Raw genomic sequence first — 20,084 nt, 5'->3', positions numbered from 1 at the left:
CAAGATTGGTTTCAATGAGGCGTTGCACCCAATGCATTTCCATTGGCCTCAATTTCCCAGAAGCCCTAGCAGCCCACAGCATGTGACGATTTCCGGTTTCGTCATCACAGCGAAGCCATCCAGTCTCATACTCCGCGACGAAGACGGATTTTCTTTTGATTCATTACATTACGGCGGATTAAACACATAAAACAAAAGGCGGGTATGTCCGATACGGCAGCGACATTAACCTGGAGTAATCCATTCAAGGCACGGAAACTGTTAAGCAGCCGGGCCATTCACACTGAGCAGTCAGCTGCCAAATGCGACCCCACTGACCACCAGCCCATCGTCTGTCCAAAAAACGCAGATGGACGATATATTCGTGTTATAAAAGTAAAGTGAGAACAGCTCACTGCAGCAAGATCTACAAGATCTCAAGGTGTCGCGTCCTGCCTGTTTTTGCAGCGCCGTTCACTACGCGTTGAGAGCTTGTAGATCTGTCTGTTTTTGCAGCACCTGTGTCAGGGTAACAAAATAAGATAAATTACAGGCGGAGATGAAGTGAAGTTGAACAGACAAGCAGCAGCAAGCTAAGCTAACATCACCACCATGGCTGGTGACAGTGTTGTTAGCTTAGCTTGTTGCAAAGCTAATACATTGTCACTCACTCCTTGTCTTTTCCTTTTCTTTATTTTTTTTTATTTATCGTGGGGTGCTGTGGGTACTGTACCTTTGAGGGGGGCGGGAGGAGAGCGTGGGGTGGTGAAGGTGTAAACATTTGAGAAGGGTCCTTCGCCCGCCTCATTAAAGGCCTGGATGCGGAACATGTACGAGGTAGACTCATTAAGCCTCTGGACTTTGTGAGTGTGGCATGGTCCTTTATACAAGGAGATAAATCTGTAACGAGAGAGAGAGAGAGAGAGAGAGAGAGGTGAGTGGCATGAAGGTGATGAATAACCGATAAGCCTCCCATCTTTAACCACTTAAAGACGCAGTGAAATTAAAAATATGCTTTTCACACTTTTAGAGCATATCCGTGGTCATCATTGTGGGGAGGGCATAAAAAGCCAATTTTAAGCAAAGCAAGCATGCTTGGCTGGCTGTCTCATTTGTAAACAAACAGTAATTGCTACACAGGGGTGAGATTCGTCCCATAGCCTGAAGGGATGGACCGCTCTGATTGGTTCAGAAATATATAGGCTTCCGTTTCAGACTGAAACTTCTAAATAAAATGACCAAAAAAGCCATTGCAGTCCGACTTTAAAACCCATCGTCCGTACAGTGGGGAAAGCTTTAGCTGAAAATGGACCTTGATGTGAAAGAGGTTGAAAACCACCGACATACTGTATAGTGTATACTGTACCTGCCACTCCTGTCCTCCATCTGCAGCTGGTACTGGAGGGCGTCGGAGGCGGCTGCTTTGGCTGGACCGTCGCCCCACTTGAGCTTGAGGGTCTGGTGGCTGAATGCCGTGCACTCCATGCGGGGCGGCGGAGGGGGGAGGGGCTTGGTCTTCATCTTGAAGCTGTGGCTGAAGGGGCCCGCTCCCAGGCTGTTCAGGGCCTGGATCCGGATCCTGAGAACAACACACACACACAGAGAACTAGTCACTAGGCTGAAGGGGCCCGCTCCCAGGCTGTTCAGGGCCTGGATCCAGATCCTGAGTACAACACACACACACACACACACACAGAGAACTAGTCACTAGGCTGAAGGGGCCCGCTCCCAGGCTGTTCAGGGCCTGGATCCGGATCCTGAGAACAACACACACACACACACACACACACACAGAGAACTAGTCACTAGGCTGAAGGGGCCCGCTCCCAGGCTGTTCAGGGCCTGGATCCGGATCCTGAGAACAACACACACACACACACACACAGAGAACTAGTCACTAGGCTGAAGGGGCCCGCTCCCAGGCTGTTCAGGGCCTGGATCCGGATCCTGAGAACAACACACACACACACACACACACACAGAGAACTAGTCACTAGGCTGAAGGGGCCCGCTCCCAGGCTGTTCAGGGCCTGGATCCGGATCCTGAGAACAACACACACACACACACACACAGAGAACTAGTCACTAGGCTGAAGGGGCCCGCTCCCAGGCTGTTCAGGGCCTGGATCCGGATCCTGAGAACAACACACACACACACACACACAGAGAACTAGTCACTAGGCTGAAGGGGCCCGCTCCCAGGCTGTTCAGGGCCTGGATCCGGATCCTGAGAACAACACACACACAGATAACTAGTCACTAGGCTGAAGGGGCCCGCTCCCAGGCTGTTCAGGGCCTGGATCCAGATCCTGAGAACAACACACACACACACACAGAGAACTAGTCACTAGGCTGAAGGGGCCCGCTCCCAGGGTGTTCAGGGCCTGGATCCGGATCCTGAGAACAACACACACAGAGAACTAGTCAACTAAAACTATGACGGAAAATGTTCACCGACTACCTTTTTTCACTGAGGAAAACAAAATGAAAACTAAGCTACGTGAAAAAAAGAAAGAAAACAACTAGGTGCTCAGTGGAGGTGCAAAAAGTTTAAAAAAGTACGGACGGTTCTTCAAATATCAAAGGGACTAAAATGCAGAAGAAAGAGTGGCGATCAGAGCACTCACAAAAAGTTTTTAAAAAAATAGGAGGGCGGATATAAAATCAAGGTACTTTATTAAAGACCTAGTGAAATGAAAAATATGTGGTCATCATATGGGCATACCTAACAATGGATGCCCAAAAAATGGAAAATTTCCATTTTTGTGTATTTTTATATCAAAAGTCAATACAAATCTAATTTAATTAATTCCTTTGAACAAAAACGTGATGCATGATGACGTGTAGAGGCTCACATGAATAAAAATGAAGCTTGATTTCATTCACCTGTTTGATTCCCATTGCTGCGTGACCGTCTAAACACAGGTGGTTTTGATTACAGAACAACTCCGTTTTTTGTCTCATTCAAAGAGGACATCCAGACAGCAGCATCAACTCGTTTTAAACCTAATCAGCGACATTAACATATGTATCTGAAAACATTATAGGTTAGAAATAAGCCATGAGCTTTGCTGCCCGTCTCTCTGTGACATGTAAACAAACCACAAGACGGAGGCAGAGCTACGTCCCATTGGCTGGAGGGATGCGATGTTCTGATTGGTTCAAAACACAACACACAGCTTTCCATTTCAGAGTGAAACTTCTAAATAAAATGCCTGTATTTTTCATTTCACTGAACTTCTTTAAAGTTTAAAACGCCAACATGTTCGACTCAAACAAGTCTTCATCAGGCGGAGTATATGATACTCATTTTGGCGTTTTAAACTTTAATAAAGTACCTTGATTTTATATCCGCCCTCTCCTCTCCCTCTCGCTACGATGTCTAAAACGAAGACTAAATATACGGACAATTTACCTGTGTACCGAGACCTAGAATTGCGTAGTTGGTACGCAAAATGTGTGCAGGTTGGCAAGTCTGCAAATGGTGGCTCAAATGCCCAATAAATAATGGACCTTGGTGTGAAAAAGGTTGAAAACCGCTGCCTTAGAGTAACTGGGAGGCTATTCCATCATAGTCTTCCCTTGATGCGGAGGACATTCATACCTGTAGCTGGTGTCGGGCTGCAGATTCTGGATGATGTGTCTGGTGACGGGGCCCACGGACACAGGCTGCCGCTCTCCCAGGTCGATCAGGTAGGAGGTGACAGGAGAGCCGTGGTCACAGGGAGGCTCCCACCACAGACCCAGGCAGGTGGAGGGAGAGTAGAACGTAGCCGCCAGACCCCGTGAACCGTCGTCATCTTCTTCCTCCTCCTCCTCCTCTTCTTCCTCCTCTACATCCACAGACGTGGCGGTGTAGCCCAGCAGCTCCGCCTCCTTCAGGGCGTGGATGTTGCTGACCGCCGCAGGCACGGAGCACGGCGTCTGGCACAGGACGGCATCACTGAATGGGCCCACGCCGGCCACGTTCACAGCCTGTACACAAGGGTGTATGAGGTCAGAATGTATATATACATTATTTCTTTACCATACCCTAGTTGGGTTTGGTCCTAGTTTGGGCCTTTCTGTGTGGAGTTCACAAAAAACATGGAGTAATTCTGGTTTCCTGGTCTCTATCTATACTGCTTAACCCTGGACAGCCTGATGGAGGGGAAAGGAACTGGTTGGAATAATGTGTTCCTACCACGCTATATCCTACCGGGGAAACTCCCCCCTGTCAGGTGATAAGAAGCGGCCTGCTCACTCCTCATGCATTGAAGGAAGCATGAGCTCAGCTCGTGGCTCTTCCCAGGTTGGCAGAGGGAGAGTAGCTAGTAGGTAGTAGATTAAAATGGAAAAAAGGGATGGAACAAACAAAAGACTTTTCATACATATCCAAAACGGTTGTTACTTCTGTAGTGGCCTCATTGTGACAAAACATTTCAAAAACACAACTTCCAAATAATGTAAACTGCTCATTGGAAAATACACACATGTAACCTGGCAAATGAAGTCCAGTTTTGTATTAGAAATGACAAAACGAATAGGTAAAGAAAAAATGTGTAGGTAGGGCTTGGTATCAAACTTAACATGAATAAATATCAGTGAGCAATGGAAAATGTCATAAATTAATCTGAACTCTGAATGTCCACACGTGCAGTGATCCCAAAGGAACACAAGGTGGAGGTGTCGCGTCAAACACCCAGGGATCTTTTAAGAGTTCCCGTTCCCACACTTCTGTTTTTAGTTTTCTGGCCAAATAAATAATATTACACCCCATTATATATTGCAAACATCAGTGTAGAGGCAAATGTTATGTCCATAAGTATTGCATTGTTACCTTTGTGTTTTTGTGATATGCTACTTTCAAAATGTAGATACATTTAATTCAGTTCCTTTGGCTTCCTACAGTAAAGGCCAAGTGATAATTGGTTGTTTTTCCTCCGAGACACTTTTTGAAAGGACATTTTACCGTATGTTACTTCAGATTTCGCAGTTTGGCCAAAAAGACAACCAAGATAATATGCAATGTTGCAAAACTCTTCCCAGCCTAATAGGCTAGATGATGCCAAATGACAATGTGATTTATCTATATCTACTATACTGTAAATAGCAGATCTACGATCTAGGTAGATCAGCAATTTATAAACACACAAAGCGCCATTACTGTAGATGTACGGCAATTGGTCTTTTAGTGCTTATGATCAATCAAGTCATAATGCTATACTTAAATTAGCATTGGGTTGCTAAGTGATGTTGTCAACAGCAATGGAGCTGTTTCTTTCGATCACCTTTATCTGCAATTCCTTGTCCCAGATGGCATTTCTGGTCAAAACAAGGTTTATTCTATGAACGATAGCCAACACTGTAATCAGGTCAGCCTTTCTCATCGTTGATCGGTAGATCCGGATTTGTCAACACACACTATTAAGTAACAAAAGTAACATCTGGTCGCAGTAGCCTACTAAAAACAGCAGCAGAATGCAGAGACAAACAGCTGTGTTTTCAAAGCACGGGTCACAGACGAGAGCTAGCCGCATACACAGCATTTAATGTTAAAACAACGTCAAATGTAACCTGTTGAAACCTTCATGTGAAACTAGTGCTATTGCTACTGCTAATCACAAAGACATGCTGCTGTATGGATACACGGCCTTGGTCACATCAGGCATTACCACTCAACGTAACACAAAATGTACAAAATGTTTCCTCATGCAGATCAGCTACTTTCGCCGTTTCATAACTTTGATTTGTCCTGATGTTGGTTGTTGGTCCTAATAACACTTCTCACTGCTAGACCAGGGCATGCTGAGGCTGAAGAGGGGCTGCTTGAGCCCTGAGGAGTGGACGTGCACACACAGATGCTCAGTCGTGATTAAGCGGCGGAGCCGCGGAGAAAATTATCATTATGAGGATCGGCTTGGCATAATTTGCTGCCCCTCAGATCACTTGACTAGCATAGCAAGCCTGCTGCGTTGTGACTGCTTCGTTCATGTCATTCACACCATGGCCATCGCTACACTGTACACATCCCCCCCCCCTCACGCTAATTACTCTTTTGCAGATCTACACTGAGATTGGCTATTTTCACAATGTTTGCCTATTTCTCACATAATATTTGACCATTTTGCCAATTTGGTAAAGGTCTTGACGGTCAAACCCTGTATACACTTATGCTGTATGTTGATTTGCTTACTGTTGAGTGAGAAAACAATGTTGCACATAAACCAAATCATCTGGGGACCAAGAGTGCAACACAGGGAGCTTGTATAGGGAGAATATTCACCTGTACTCTGCAGAAGTAGTTGGTTGCCGGGAGCAGGCCCTTCATCTCGTGGCTGAACGTTGGCCCGCTGTAACACGACTGCATGACACCCTCAGCGGCCCCCCACTCCACCCGGAACTCTGATACGGGGGCTCCGTTGCACGTGGGAGCCTAGAGGGAAGAAAAGAGCATGTCACCATGCAGTTAAGCTACCACAGAACCTTTTACACTATGATCTACCTCTACAAGAACACCTGTCCCCAGACGTCTAGATAGATAGATGCTTTATTTGACCTTGCGGAAAATATTTTTGCACCAAGCAGAAAGTCAGAAAATCAGAAAAATTCAGAAAAGTCTAAAATAAGCAACTATAGTGCCGACTGTCAAACATCATTGTCCAATATTGTTTTAGAGCAGTGGTTCTCAAACATTTTCATGTCAAGGACCACCAATATTTTAAAGAAGCTTTACAGATAAACAAGTCCAAAGTAGCTTATAATGGCTAGACTTGGCAACACTGAACAGTTCTACAAACTCACAATATGAAATATAAGGTATTAATAGAATAGTTGTATTGTTAATATCCATAATTAGGGCTCCATAATTAGGCCACCTGGCCTGAGAAACCCGTTCTCAAGGACTTACTTCTGGTCATTATTTAGGTAGCCACACATATTTTGAATGCCTTCGGCCATTTTAATCTAGATTAACTCCAGGATTGCAGTGAGATTAATCTAGATTAAAAAAATAAAAATAATAATAATATATATATTTCTTTATTGGTACTTATGGATCACTGTCGAGGCAAAGCCATGTCTTACCTCCCAGCTGATCACCACACAGCTGGGCGATTTGCATGTGGTGCATGGCGCCTTGCAGGCCTCTGGGGCCCCGGGTCCTGTCGTCACCTCACAGCGCTCCGAGAGGGGCCCGTACTGTGGGGCCAAAGAAAAGGTCAGGATCTGGACCCGGACCAACACCATCCAACATCCAGGAATCACATTTGTAAACAGTTTCCCGGAAACCAGGTATATGTGGACTTCACGTCTGCTATACAATTACAATTTCGGTAGTCCTCAGAATGTTTTAATTTCAAGGACCACCATAACTCTGAGAGTGTATAAATGGAAACAAATGCCATTTTTACACTCTGAGATACAAACCTATAATGGTCCACTTGGTTCCATTTGTACACCCTCAGAGACAGAGATACAGACCTGTAAGGGTCCATTCGGTTCCATTTGTACACTCATATTGTAGATACAGACCTTTAAAGTACCACCATAATAACTGATGTTAAAATACAGGAGCGTATACCTGCCCTTTTTGTTCCATTCCTAAGCCAATAATGCTGCTGCTCTGACAAAACTCTGTCTAATCACTAATCAGCACAACTAATGATATTTCTAATGTGATTAATCCGTTCTCAAATGTTCTATTAAAGGCAAGGTGTGCTTGTCATGCTCCCTTCAGCACGGCTGGATAGCCTATTTCTACCAATTGCTTGGTCAGAAGAACTACCTGTAGTAATATAAATATTTCATTCCACTTTTGTCTTTTTTCTCCTTTTTTGGGTGACTCCTCTGCATGTGTACCACCTGAGGGGGGCTCAAGCAGTGGCGTAGCCAGGAATTACGTTTTGGGCAGGCAAGATGTGTTAATTGTCGTCTCCCTGCGCACAATCGTAGCACTAAAGGTTTTCAAAGAGATATACCTGCCAGACGAGTAGGATACAAAGGCTAAAAGGCATGCATTTACATTCCAATGGGTGATTGAGGGTCGTGCTCTACCGCAACGGCCAATCAGCTGTCCATTAATAGTTCTCAGGTCTTGTTTTTTCTCATTGTATGGATTTTGGCCAGGCCAGAAATGGATTTGGACAGGCGGACGCCTGCCCTTGCCTTATTGTAGATACGCCTCTGGGCTCAAGTACCACCGGTGGTACTAGCACCAGTGGTTGGGAACCTGTGCTTTAAAAGGACCACTTCACTAGCCTCACGTAACGATATTAGTCCCTCGTCCCTCTCAGTGTTAGATATAGTCTAGTCCCTCTCAGTGTTAGATATAGTCTAGTCCCTCTCAGTGTTAGATATAGTCTAGTCCCTCTCAGTGTTAGATATAGTCTAGTCCCTCTCAGTGTTAGATATAGTCTAGTCCCTCTCAGTGTTAGATATAGTCTAGTCCCTCTCAGTGTTAGATATAGTCTAGTCCCTCTCAGTGTTAGATATAGTCTAGTCCCTCTCAGTGTTAGATATAGTCTAGTCCCTCTCAGTGTTAGATATAGTCTAGTGACTCTAGTCCCTCTCAGTGTTAGATATAGTCTAGTCCCTCTCAGTGTTAGATATAGTCTAGTCCCTCTCAGTGTTAGATATAGTCTAGTCCCTCTCAGTGTTAGATATAGTCTAGTGACTCTAGTCCCTCTCAGTGTTAGATATAGTCTAGTCCCTCTCAGTGTTAGATATAGTCTAGTGACTCTAGTCCCTCTCAGTGTTAGATATAGTCTAGTCCCTCTCAGTGTTAGATATAGTCCCTCTCAGTGTTAGATATAGTCTCTCTCAGTGTTAGATATAGTCTAGTCCCTCTCAGTGTTAGATATAGTCTAGTCCCTCTCAGTGTTAGATATAGTCCCTCTCAGTGTTAGATATAGTCTCTCTCAGTGTTAGATATAGTCTAGTCCCTCTCAGTGTTAGATATAGTCTAGTCCCTCTCAGTGTTAGATATAGTCTAGTGACTCTAGTCCCTCTCAGTGTTAGATATAGTCTAGTCCCTCTCAGTGTTAGATATAGTCTAGTGACTCTAGTCCCTCTCAGTGTTAGATATAGTCTAGTCCCTCTCAGTGTTAGATATAGTCCCTCTCAGTGTTAGATATAGTCTAGTCCCTCTCAGTGTTAGATATAGTCCCTCTCAGTGTTAGATATAGTCTCTCTCAGTGTTAGATATAGTCTAGTCCCTCTCAGTGTTAGATATAGTCCCTCTCAGTGTTAGATATAGTCTAGTCCCTCTCAGTGTTAGATATAGTCTAGTCCCTCTCAGTGTTAGATATAGTCTAGTGACTCTAGTGCCTCTCAGTGTTAGATAGTCTAGTCCCTCTCAGTGTTAGATAGTCTAGTCCCTCTCAGTGTTAGATATAGTCTAGTGACTCTAGTCCCTCTCAGTGTTAGATATAGTCTAGTCCCTCTCAGTGTTAGATAGTCTAGTCCCTCTCAGTGTTAGATATAGTCTAGTGACTCTAGTCCCTCTCAGTGTTAGATATAGTCTAGTGACTCTAGTCCCTCTCAGTGTTAGATATAGTCTAGTCCCTCTCAGTGTTAGATATAGTCTAGTGACTCTAGTCCCTCTCAGTGTTAGATATAGTCTCGTCCCTCTCAGTGTTAGATATAGTCTAGTCCCTCTCAGTGTTAAATATAGTCTAGTCCCTCTCAGTGTTAGATATAGTCTAGTCCCTCTCAGTGTTAGATATAGTCTAGTGACTCTAGTCCCTCTCAGGCTGCAACTAACGATTAATTTCAAAATCGATTCATCGGCCGATTATTTAAACGATGAATCGATGAATCGGATTATGGCACCTTTTTGCAATTACTTAAACAAATTAGCTTCAAATTATTTTAGGCATGTTGTAACTAACAATAAAGACAATAAAAATGAATACTCATTCAAAATTAATATTTTACCCCCTTTTTTATCCAATTTGATTTCATTGCCATTCCTACTTGTAATGATACTGTAATCTGTAATGTTGACCGTGTATAGCTGACTGTCTCTTTCCATTTCTATCTCTGGGACCCCAATTTAATTTTTTTAATTTCTATGGTAAAATCAATTTTGAGAGTCCATTTGGTTCCATTTTTGCACTCTCTGTTACAGACCCTTTAGGGTCCACTTGGTTTACTTCCTAACTATCTATAATGTAGCTGGAACTCCCACTATGAGAACCACTGTCCTACACAGTCTGTGTGGACACGCACGCACGCACGCACGCACACACAGTCACACACAGTCACACACAGTCACACACACACACACACACACACACACACACACACACACACACACACACACACACACACACACACACACACACACAGAGTGCAGTATGCACACAAGTTACAAGTAGGGGATAGGGGAAACCGTTCTTATTTAGCAGCCATATTGGCATGTTCTCTAGGGTCTTGGCTCTAGTATCACATATTGCCAAAGTTAAACAGCACTGAATAAACCATTGTTAAGCAAAAACGTTCACGGAGATTTTTGCCCTGTGCCCACTTCAATGCGCTGCTGTGATTACACAGGTGGAACAAATGAGGAGCTAACGATCGTTAGCAAGCTACACTGCTAGTGCTCGTAGCCAGCCTGCAAGCTCACAGATTCAGACATTGTGGAGCATTTTTTGTCATAAGACAAACAAATATGGACAGTGGCCGTGCTCAGAAATGCCATGTTTTGGGACCTGTTTGGGGCATTTTGCAACCGGTTGATGAGTTTGCAGATCAGCAGATCATCGCAGCCACAGAGCCACTTGGCTGACGCTCTCCCTCTGTGTGTGTGTGTGTGTGTGTGTGTGTGTGGGGGGGAGACTGAAGTTGGGAGAGAGAGGGGTAGATGCGGAGCGGAGCGCTCTGGTCACGTTCAAGACAATCTTGTGTTGTGTTTATACCGACCCGTTGCATATTGTTCGTTCAGCCTAGTGCCGTTACTGAACGGTAAAAAGAAAGCAGCTTTACGTTACATTTTAATGTTGGAAAACACCTGCGATAAAAATCGATAAGATAATTTGTTGGCAACGAATTTAATTATCGATTTTTATCGATTTAATCGATTCGTTGTTGCAGCCTTGGTGTTAGATATAGTCTCTTCCCTCTCAGTGTTAAGAGTTCCAGACCGAAAATGTTGAGAAATGACAGAGTTACCATGTGGCGGTCCCTCTACTGTACCCTCTACTGTACTGTACTGTACTGTCACTGTACTGTACTGGCACACCCGAAAGCATCATATACAGTTAATATGTGCGTGTGTGTTTGTGTGTGCGCACAACCATGCCGTTTTCGTGCTCATACCCAGCCACCCACAAACATAGCTCCGTAAGGGAGTGGTTGTACCACTCAACATTTGTCACAGGGAATCAGGGATATTTATAGGCATCTGATGTGACGCTGATGCGCTCCCGTGGTCAAAATCATCTCGCACATAATATGTGCATATTATGCGCTCACACACAGAGCCAATAAAGCACTGTTTGATTAAGCATCTAAACTTCTAACATTGTAACCATGTTACATTGTTTTTAATTGTGCGATTTTAATTGCTTGTACAGTTGGAAATCTCCTACCAATTTCATCGGGATGTATGCCTTTACAATTTTTTCACATGCATGTGTAATATTAATTTGTTTTATAGCTATACATTTTAGGAGTGAATACATATGTTTAGATGCCTTTCAGCTGGTCAGACAATGCCTGTCCGCTTGTCTATACGAAAATAAAATTGGTGCAGAGAAAGCCAACGACAGCTCCCGACCTAACGTGAGTTTTGGAGTATGGTACGTCAATGTTCAAAATCACACTGGAATGATATATGCCGGAAATTGCGGTGATCGCCGCGTTGATAAATGAGGGCCAGATTGAGTAGAAAAAATGTGTGGTATTTTATCATGAATCATGATCATTAGTGAGATCCAATTATATGAAGATAGGTTGAAAAGTGGTGAATTGGTCCTTTAAGGGTCCATTTGGAGTTCAGAGTAAAAGCGGCCATGTATTTCCGGCACCCCAGAGCTTCTATTTTGAAGGAATCCCGGCACTGATTGTGTTAACGATCCCAACATGCGGCGGTGTCATGTTTTAGCTTTAGCAAAAGCCAATCCATCATCAGTTATTCATAGAATATAATGGGAATGAAAAAAATCTTCTAACTGCAGATGTGATAAGTGGTTGTGATGTGTCTCTGAACACGATGCTCTGACTCATGTTCATTAAGCTTCATCACGATGAATTATATGACCCTGCCAGAAATATATTCCATCTCATTATTCGAGCGATTGGAGTTGTGCAGCCTGCCTGTTACTGTTACAGACAACTAGTGTGACAAAACAGGCAAACAGTTACATTAATGGCGAAAGGGCCTGTCTGTGTGGAGTTTGCATGTTCTCCCTGTGTTCCATAGGATAGGTATCCTCACAAAAACATGCAGTAATCCTGGTCTCTATACTGCCTCCCCCTGGTCAGGCACCCCTTATGGAGGTTAAAGGAACTGGTTGGAATAACGTGCTCCTTCCACGTGCTACATCCTACCGGGGAAACTCCCCCCTGTCAGGTGATAAGAAGAAGCGGCCTGCTCACTCCTCATGCATTGAAGGAAGCATGAGCTCAGTTCAGGGCTCTCCCCAGGTTGGCAGAGGGAGAGTAGCGCCCAGGATTACAGCTTAGGCAATTGGCACCGGGTGAAAAATGGGTTACAAAAATTGTGTGATAAAAAAGGACAGTTGGACAGTATGCAACAGTCTGGGTGCATATTATAGCGGCTTTAGCCGAAAAGGTGTAAATTCTCAAGTTCCCTGTTATTGGAAAAGAAATTAACAAAAAAATCCTTTCGGGTAAGGATTTTGTGTCGTTTCTCACCCCAGCCTTGTTGGCTGCCTTGAGCCGAAAGCTGTAGATTCTGCCTGGCAGCAGGCTGCTCACGGTGCAGTCCAGCTCAGAGCCTTGATACACCTCTCTGCCGTCTTCCTCCAGGCTGTAGCAGGACACCGGGCTGCCACCGTCCACTTGAGGGGGCCCTGAAACAACCCCGACAACTGGGAGTCAGTACAACGACCAAATTGAAGGCGTGGGAAACAACCTTCTTCTCCAAAGCCTGATTTATATTTAGTTGCACGTTGGTGTTGCCTGCGGTACATAGCAGATCTAACAAGCTCAGGTGTGGGTGAGGTGTGGGTGGTGTGGGTGTCGTGCACTGAATTTAGAAGAACTCAAAAAGCTCAAAATGCGTGGCAGTGTCGTGCGACACATTCTGAGCTTGTAGAACGGCTATTTCCGGGTGTGAGACACGCATCAATACCAAGTACACATCAGGCATAATGCCCTCTTATCAAAAAGGGAAAGTGACAGACAGGGTGACGGTTTAAGGCTTGAGTTTAGCTTTCCCTGAAAAGCCGCATGAACCGCAACATTATGGTCAGGCAGTGAGTGACAGGCACAACATCCTTCAAATAAAGTGGGCTCCCCTGACTCAGGAAGTGGCACAGCGGAAGCAAAAAAAAAAAAAAAAAAAAAAACGGTAACACGATGTGAAATGCACACACGCTCACACAAACACGACGTACTGCACTTCGCCCCAAGGCATCGTTTTACAAAACACCGACAAATGCATCAACGGTGGCTGGAATTCAACCCACACGTTTATCCGAGTCGGGGAGACAGAGAGCGCGATGATTTATGACTCACCCCAGCGCAGCTGCACCTCCCTGGCTTTCGGCTTGCCCACCAGCCGAGGCGGTTGACAGGGACCAGGGGGAACTGCGGGAGTCTGGACCTGCAGGGTCTCCGACAGCTAGTGGGGAAGACAACATACTAATTAAGACCCTCACACACACACACACACACACACACGTTTGTATTACCGTACTATACTTGTGAGGACATTTAGGATTTTCTTCCCCCCGGTGCTATTTTTAAACCTAAACCCTATTTTTGGTGCAACTCAGTATAGATTAGCCGCAATTCCAACCCTAACCCTTAAACCTAACCTCTAAATTCCTAATTGTAAGCCTAACTCCCCAAATGTGTTTTAACCATAAAACACAACATTTCGGGGTTGTGAGAACCAGGAGAAAGGGGTCCCCACAACGTCTGCTACTATACTTGTGGGGCTCATCTGGTCCTTACAAGTACAATAACATAGGCACGAACACACAACATACAATGTCTTTAATGTCATGCAGCTCCATTTTTTCCCAGAGAGCCTCATCACTGCGACCCATCGGGGGCATGAACAGCTGTAGGAAGGCATGTGAGGCTTATGTCATGTGGCGGCACGTGGCAAACGGAGGCATCACCAACATGAGTAATTTTTCCTCACAAGTAACATGCATGAGCCCACAGCTGACGAAGGCATGAATGGAGAGTTGTGTGTGTGTGTGTGTGTGTGTGTGTGGTGGAGGGTGTTATAATCGATTAGGGGTCTTGTTCTTCTCACACGCAGAGTAGTGGAGACTAATTCCCCCCGCTGAATGAGGATTTCTTATTAAAATTGGGGCCATAAATAGAGCGGACACCAAGAATTATTCATGTCTAATATATCAGGCGAGAGCCGCTGGGATGTTGAGTCCACCAATGCGTGCGAACAGGATGTGTGTGCTGTGCAAAACGTTGGCATTGTCTGTGGAGGGAGTCTTATGGAGGGAGAAACATGTTACAGAGAAGAAGAAAATTAAACATCAACCGCTCATTGCCTCAATTGACTCAACCGCCCACAACTCAATTGTGATATACTGTCCTTCCTTGCCTTGTAATTGCCTGATTGCACTGCATTGTAAACATGTATGTATGTCATACACGCCGATGCACTTTGCTGCTGGCTTTCTGATACTACCATACAGTATGTACCAAAGCAGACTCCCTGTATGGCCCTCAGAACTTTGACAATAAACTGTTGTTTCAGTTACACCTTCAGTATTTTATTGTTTTGTTTTGTTTTAGTATCAACAAATTAACATGGAAAGAAATGTGAATAGATGATTTTACAATTGACTAATTCGTTTAGTCTGATTAACCACTTCCAGCCCTATGTTATACCTCATTGTACAACATTGTCAGGCGGAACAACTGATTTACAATGCTCACAACGCATTATTTTTCCATCAATCCATCTTCAACCACTTATCCGTAGTTGGGTCGTGGGGGTAACAGCTCGGTTCCCAAACCTTTTAGCTCAAGACCAAAAGGATAAATTATATTTGCACGGGACCCAAAAAGTAAGTGAAAATAGCAAATCTGCAAGCTCACAACACATCGCTCCATGCTGCGTTGCGAGCTTGTAGATCTGCAATTTTAGCTACTTCTTAAACTTTTTTCCATTAGTTTTTAGCCCAATGAGTATTTTTGTGCAAAACAAATGGAATGGGTTCAAATGGAATGGATTCCCTAGTTTGACACGACACCTGCTACTTAAAGCATGATAACATTTTGACATTTTTGCCTTATATAGGATGTTAATGGTATGGTCGCATATAAACCCTGGACTATAATTCGCACCTGAATATAAGCCGCACCAGCTAAATTTAGGGAAAAAAACAAATGTGTACATATACAAGCCGCACTGGACTATAAGCCGCATAGAGGCCATAGACAGAGATATATTTAGAAGGTCCCCTAGTGGCCGTTAGCTGTAAAAATCCATAGATTAGCCGCACCGTTGTATAGGCCGCAGGGTTCAAAGCATGGGAAAAAAGTAGTGGCTTATAGTCCGGAAATTACAGTATACCAAATTTCCCACTCCACACCCTACATTTGTATGCCATTTGTATGCCAGGGAACCTCTCGTTATCAATGCTCCTAGGTGCAAATTAAAATAAATGCTACAGCTATCATTGCCTTTATTCAAGCCTAACCTTCCATAAGAGAGCACATTAGATTAGTATTTTCTCCTTTTATGTTCTATTCTTTCTTCTCTTCAAACAGCATATCGCACGAAATGTCTCTACGATTACTGTACATACAAGCATTATGGTGTGCTGTATGTTTCTGTTGTGAATGCATGCGTTTAGTGTGTGTGTGTGTGTGTGTGTGTGTGTGGTGTGTGTGATATTGATGCTGTATGACTCACCGGGCTCTGCCCTCCCTCACTCATGCAGTAAATGCGGGTCTGGTAGGAGCAGCCTGGCTTCAAGCCATCACATACATGCTCCGTGGCCGGTCCGGAGTATACCAGCTCCCACGACAGGCCTGGGTATGAGAGAAAGTGACAAATCTATTCACAGTGCCGATAGTGATGATAAAGAAAAGTTTACATTTTCAGTAAGGTCTAAGGAAGAGCCTCTCGACTCGTGTTGCGTTACCAATAAAAAATACCCAAGATGGGAGCAGCATGGTGTGCAGATTTTATTGTAATTTCATGTAAATTTGATCCAGCAGCCAGCCTAGCAGAACAGGATGTGCGCGTTCACTTTGTGACACCCATTTAAAAGAAAAGTAAAAAACAAACAAAAAAACCATTATAGATAGACAGATAGTTTTTTTTTTTTCTTTTTTTTTTTATATTCTTTATATTATTTGTATTTATTTTTGTTATTATTTTTAGTTTTAATACTGAAAATGGTAGCATGCTAATGCTAACTTAATGCTAACATGGTAGCATGCTAATGCTAACATAATAATGCTAACATGGTAATATGCTAGCATGCTAACATAGCATGCTAACATGATAATGCTAACATGCTAATTAGCATTAGAAAATGGTAGCATTAGCATGCTACCATTTTCAGTATGAAAAAAAAAATGACAAAAAAAAGAAATATATATATAAAGAATAAAATAAAAATAAAATAAAAATAAAATAAATCTATCTATCTATCCATCTACAATGGTGAAATTTTTCCTAAAATTTGTAAGAAATGTAGACATAGGCTAACATTTAGATGTGGCGGCCATCTTGAAATAGCACCGCCATATTGGATTCTTGGATGGCTCGGTTAAAAAAGTTAAAGAGGTGACCCAGAGGCATGTTCATGCCAAATTTCACGCTTGTATCACCAAGCGAACAACCGTTCCAATGATCTGCTATATTGCACGAATTTTGTGTGCGTGTGTACATCTGAAATCCCGAGAACCGTTCGCCCCATCGACTTCAATTCAATTCGACACACACGTTCCACACACCCACAGGGAGTGCAGTGCCCGGTCTCGAGTCGGCCGCACCCATGGTTGTCCAGAACCGCCACAAAAGGCCTTTTTTATTTGGCGGCCATCTTGAAAAATGACCGCCATATTGGATTTTTCGCTGGCTCGGTTAAAAAGTTAAAGAGGTGGGGGCACGGTGGCACAGTTGGTAGTGCTGTCGCCTCACAGCTAGAAGGTCCTGGGTTCGATTCCCACTCGGGGCGCTGTGGGTGCTGGCGGCATGTTTCCTCCTCCGCGTCATCAGTGCCCATACCCGAAGGCGGGGTTGGCGAAAGGGCCTTTCTGTGTGGAGTTTGCATGTTCTCCCCGTGTCCCCTAGGGTAGGTGCCCTCACAAAAAACATGCAGTAATCCTGGTCTCTAAACTGCCTCCCCCTGGCCAGCCGGGGCGCCTGATGGAGGGGAAAGGAACTGGTTGGAATAACGTGTTCCTTCCACGCGCTACGTCCAACCAGGGAAACTCCCCCCTGTCAGGTGTAAAGGAGCAACTTGGACACTCAAGCATGAAGGAAGCATGAGTTAAGTCTGTTGCTCTCCCCAGGTTGGCGGAGGGTGTGTAGAGCCCAGGATCACATTAGATGATTGACACAGGGGTGAAAAATGGGTTACAAAATCGTGGGATAAAAAATATATAAAAAAAAGAAAGTTAAAGAGGTGACCTAGAGGCATGTTAATGCCAAATTTCACGCTTGTATCACCAAGTGAAAGGTTCTCTCACAATATGGCCGCTGTACTATATTTTTTAGTATAAATTAGGCTTAAAAAAAGTGACAGCTTGTAGATCTGCTATTTACTGTATCTTTTGGATTGTTTTGAAAATGTCTGAACATTCAACATGGAAAACAATTATGACGATTATCTCAATTAATGTAATGTAAGTAATAATTGTGACATACCACTCAAGCCCTCCGACAGCTCCACCACATACTTGGTGACCTCTGCACCGCCGTGGTCTTTTGGTGGCTCTGTAGGAGAAACACAGCTTAGTTCTTTACGTTTCCTTCATAAAAGGCTGTCAATCTACTCAGTGGAGGAACGTAAACTACAGGTAAGCACAAGGTAAAGAAATGCAGTACTTTTTTTTATTTCCCCACCACTGCATCTAACTCTACTGTATGTTTGACAAGAGGAGCCAGAGCCCATTGGCATTGCAGAGAGGGTTGCGTGGTGGTCAACTCACCCCAGGCCATCTTGAAGCTGTTGGGCAGAACTCTGCCCTTGATGAGAGGCCTGCAGGGACAGCACGGCCGGTCAGGAAGCGTGATGAACTCGGCCACCTGGCTGGGGTTGCTCTTCCCCTCGGAATTGTACGCTGCCACCTGGAGGGGGGGGGGGGGGGGGATGGGTATACCCTTGCTTTTAAGGCTTTATATGTATGCTTTTGTAAAATGTATATCCCTATTATCTTACTGGTTCTCAAACTTGTTATTTATTTATTTCAATCTGCTATTTTTGAAAAATCTTGAAAATGTGGCGCAAATCTTTCAATATATATTCTTTCAGAGCGAACGTTTTTTAACTAAATTCTTTGCTTCCGGGGGCGTCCTTGGAACAACATATTTTCAGATGGGGGTCGGCGGCCAATTACATATAATACCTGGGGTCCTTGACATGAAATATTTTGAGAACCACTGACATAGAAACATAGATTTTTCAGAAAACTTTTAGGATTTAGAAGAATGGATTTAGAATCGGCCTCAGGTCTGGTGCAACGTATACTTTGTTCTACCCTTGATGCCGGCGCGCTCTCTGTGTCTCATCAGCTATTGCTATACGTGTAGCAACATAACTATTTAAAAAAATCATCCGAATTTGAAGGTTTTCAGAAACCTTAGGTCAGGCCCTAGAAGGCGTTCCCAGATTCGGCCTCAGGCATCAATGGGTTAAGACCTGTAAGGAACCATTCAGATGTCGGGACTCTCTCAAGGAACCCTGAGGGTCCCTGTACCGCACTTTGAGAACCATTTCTTTATTTCTCCCCAAGACTCTCTCTCTCTCTGTCTGTGTGTTTGCCAGCAGTTGTAATAATGGCCTCAGACTCGGAGTGAGACATGACAAGACATCACCATCATACAGCTTGGTCTCCTTTCTCTCCTCCGCCCATACATTGTTGACAGACACAGAGCTGCTTAGTCACACCTAACAAAAGCCTTAATAGAGCAGGAGGCATTGAGGGGAATGGTGCTTCAGTGGTGTGTGTCGGCAGTTTGGCGTGGCAACATTTGCTGCCATAATGCAAATCTCCCACCCACCCACGCTGAGCTTGCCGGGAGCTCATCCTGTAGCGCACAGGGAGATGCATGTGCACGGCAGCAGGCCCTCTGTGTTACACAGCGTGGGAAATTGGGGACTGCGATGAAATCGTCTGGATGTCCCCAGAGCTTATTTGGAGAGAGAAAATGAGATTCGAGGCCATCACATTTCACAAAAACAAACTTGGTCTCTTAAGTGGATATAGTCTCTGTCTGCTAGTCATACAGTAAGTCCAAAAGTGGGACTTTTCAGGATTCAAATTCCAAAGTATAAAAAAGGAGATCTACAAGCTCGAGCTTGTGGATCTGCTACTTTTGATGCTTTTGTGTGACGCTGTAGTTTGATCAAGTAGGGTAGGCTGTTGATTAACGAAAGAACACAAAAGCTTAGACTATGGAGATAAGAGGTAGTTTTTCAATTATGGTTGCATTTAATTGAGTGCTGCTGGTGTGTGCAGATGGAAGAAAAGAACTGGCCAGTTAATCCTGGCACAAGAAAAACAATGACATACAGTATGTGAATGGCCTTGGAAAAGCTGGTGCATTGTAAAGTGTGTGAAATAATTAATCAAATGAATGGCAGGTGTACAAGCTGCGACACACTGAGCTTGTAGATATTCTAACTTTTTGCACGACAGCTGTGACAAAGAAATTATTGTTTTTTAACACTTGATGCCTAGGACGTCTGCACGTCTTCTCAAATAAAACCGCGGGGTGC

General features: G+C 44.1%; 1 protein-coding gene across 2 annotated transcripts in view; it reads right to left on the bottom strand.

The window, feature by feature from the left end:
• The window catches only part of fndc3a (fibronectin type III domain containing 3A), a 90,314-nt gene that overhangs the window by 4,797 nt on the left and 65,433 nt on the right, over window positions 1-20,084 (bottom strand). For both annotated transcript variants that reach the window (XM_083773056.1, XM_083773057.1), the window contains 10 exons: window positions 18,295-18,433; window positions 18,011-18,079; window positions 16,043-16,161; window positions 13,663-13,768; window positions 12,838-12,995; window positions 7,045-7,158; window positions 6,245-6,394; window positions 3,584-3,954; window positions 1,346-1,558; window positions 713-879 (listed from right to left, as the gene is read on the bottom strand). In XM_083773056.1, coding sequence (XP_083629182.1) covers window positions 713-879; window positions 1,346-1,558; window positions 3,584-3,954; window positions 6,245-6,394; window positions 7,045-7,158; window positions 12,838-12,995; window positions 13,663-13,768; window positions 16,043-16,161; window positions 18,011-18,079; window positions 18,295-18,433 — 1,606 coding nt within the window. The remainder of the gene's footprint in view (window positions 1-712; window positions 880-1,345; window positions 1,559-3,583; window positions 3,955-6,244; window positions 6,395-7,044; window positions 7,159-12,837; window positions 12,996-13,662; window positions 13,769-16,042; window positions 16,162-18,010; window positions 18,080-18,294; window positions 18,434-20,084) is intronic.

This window comes from Protomyctophum parallelum (assembly GCF_964188405.1).
Source record: "Protomyctophum parallelum genome assembly, chromosome: 9".
Taxonomy (NCBI): domain Eukaryota; kingdom Metazoa; phylum Chordata; class Actinopteri; order Myctophiformes; family Myctophidae; genus Protomyctophum; species Protomyctophum parallelum.
The sequence above is the reverse complement of the archived record's forward strand: the minus strand, read 5'-3'. Positions and strand labels throughout refer to the sequence as shown.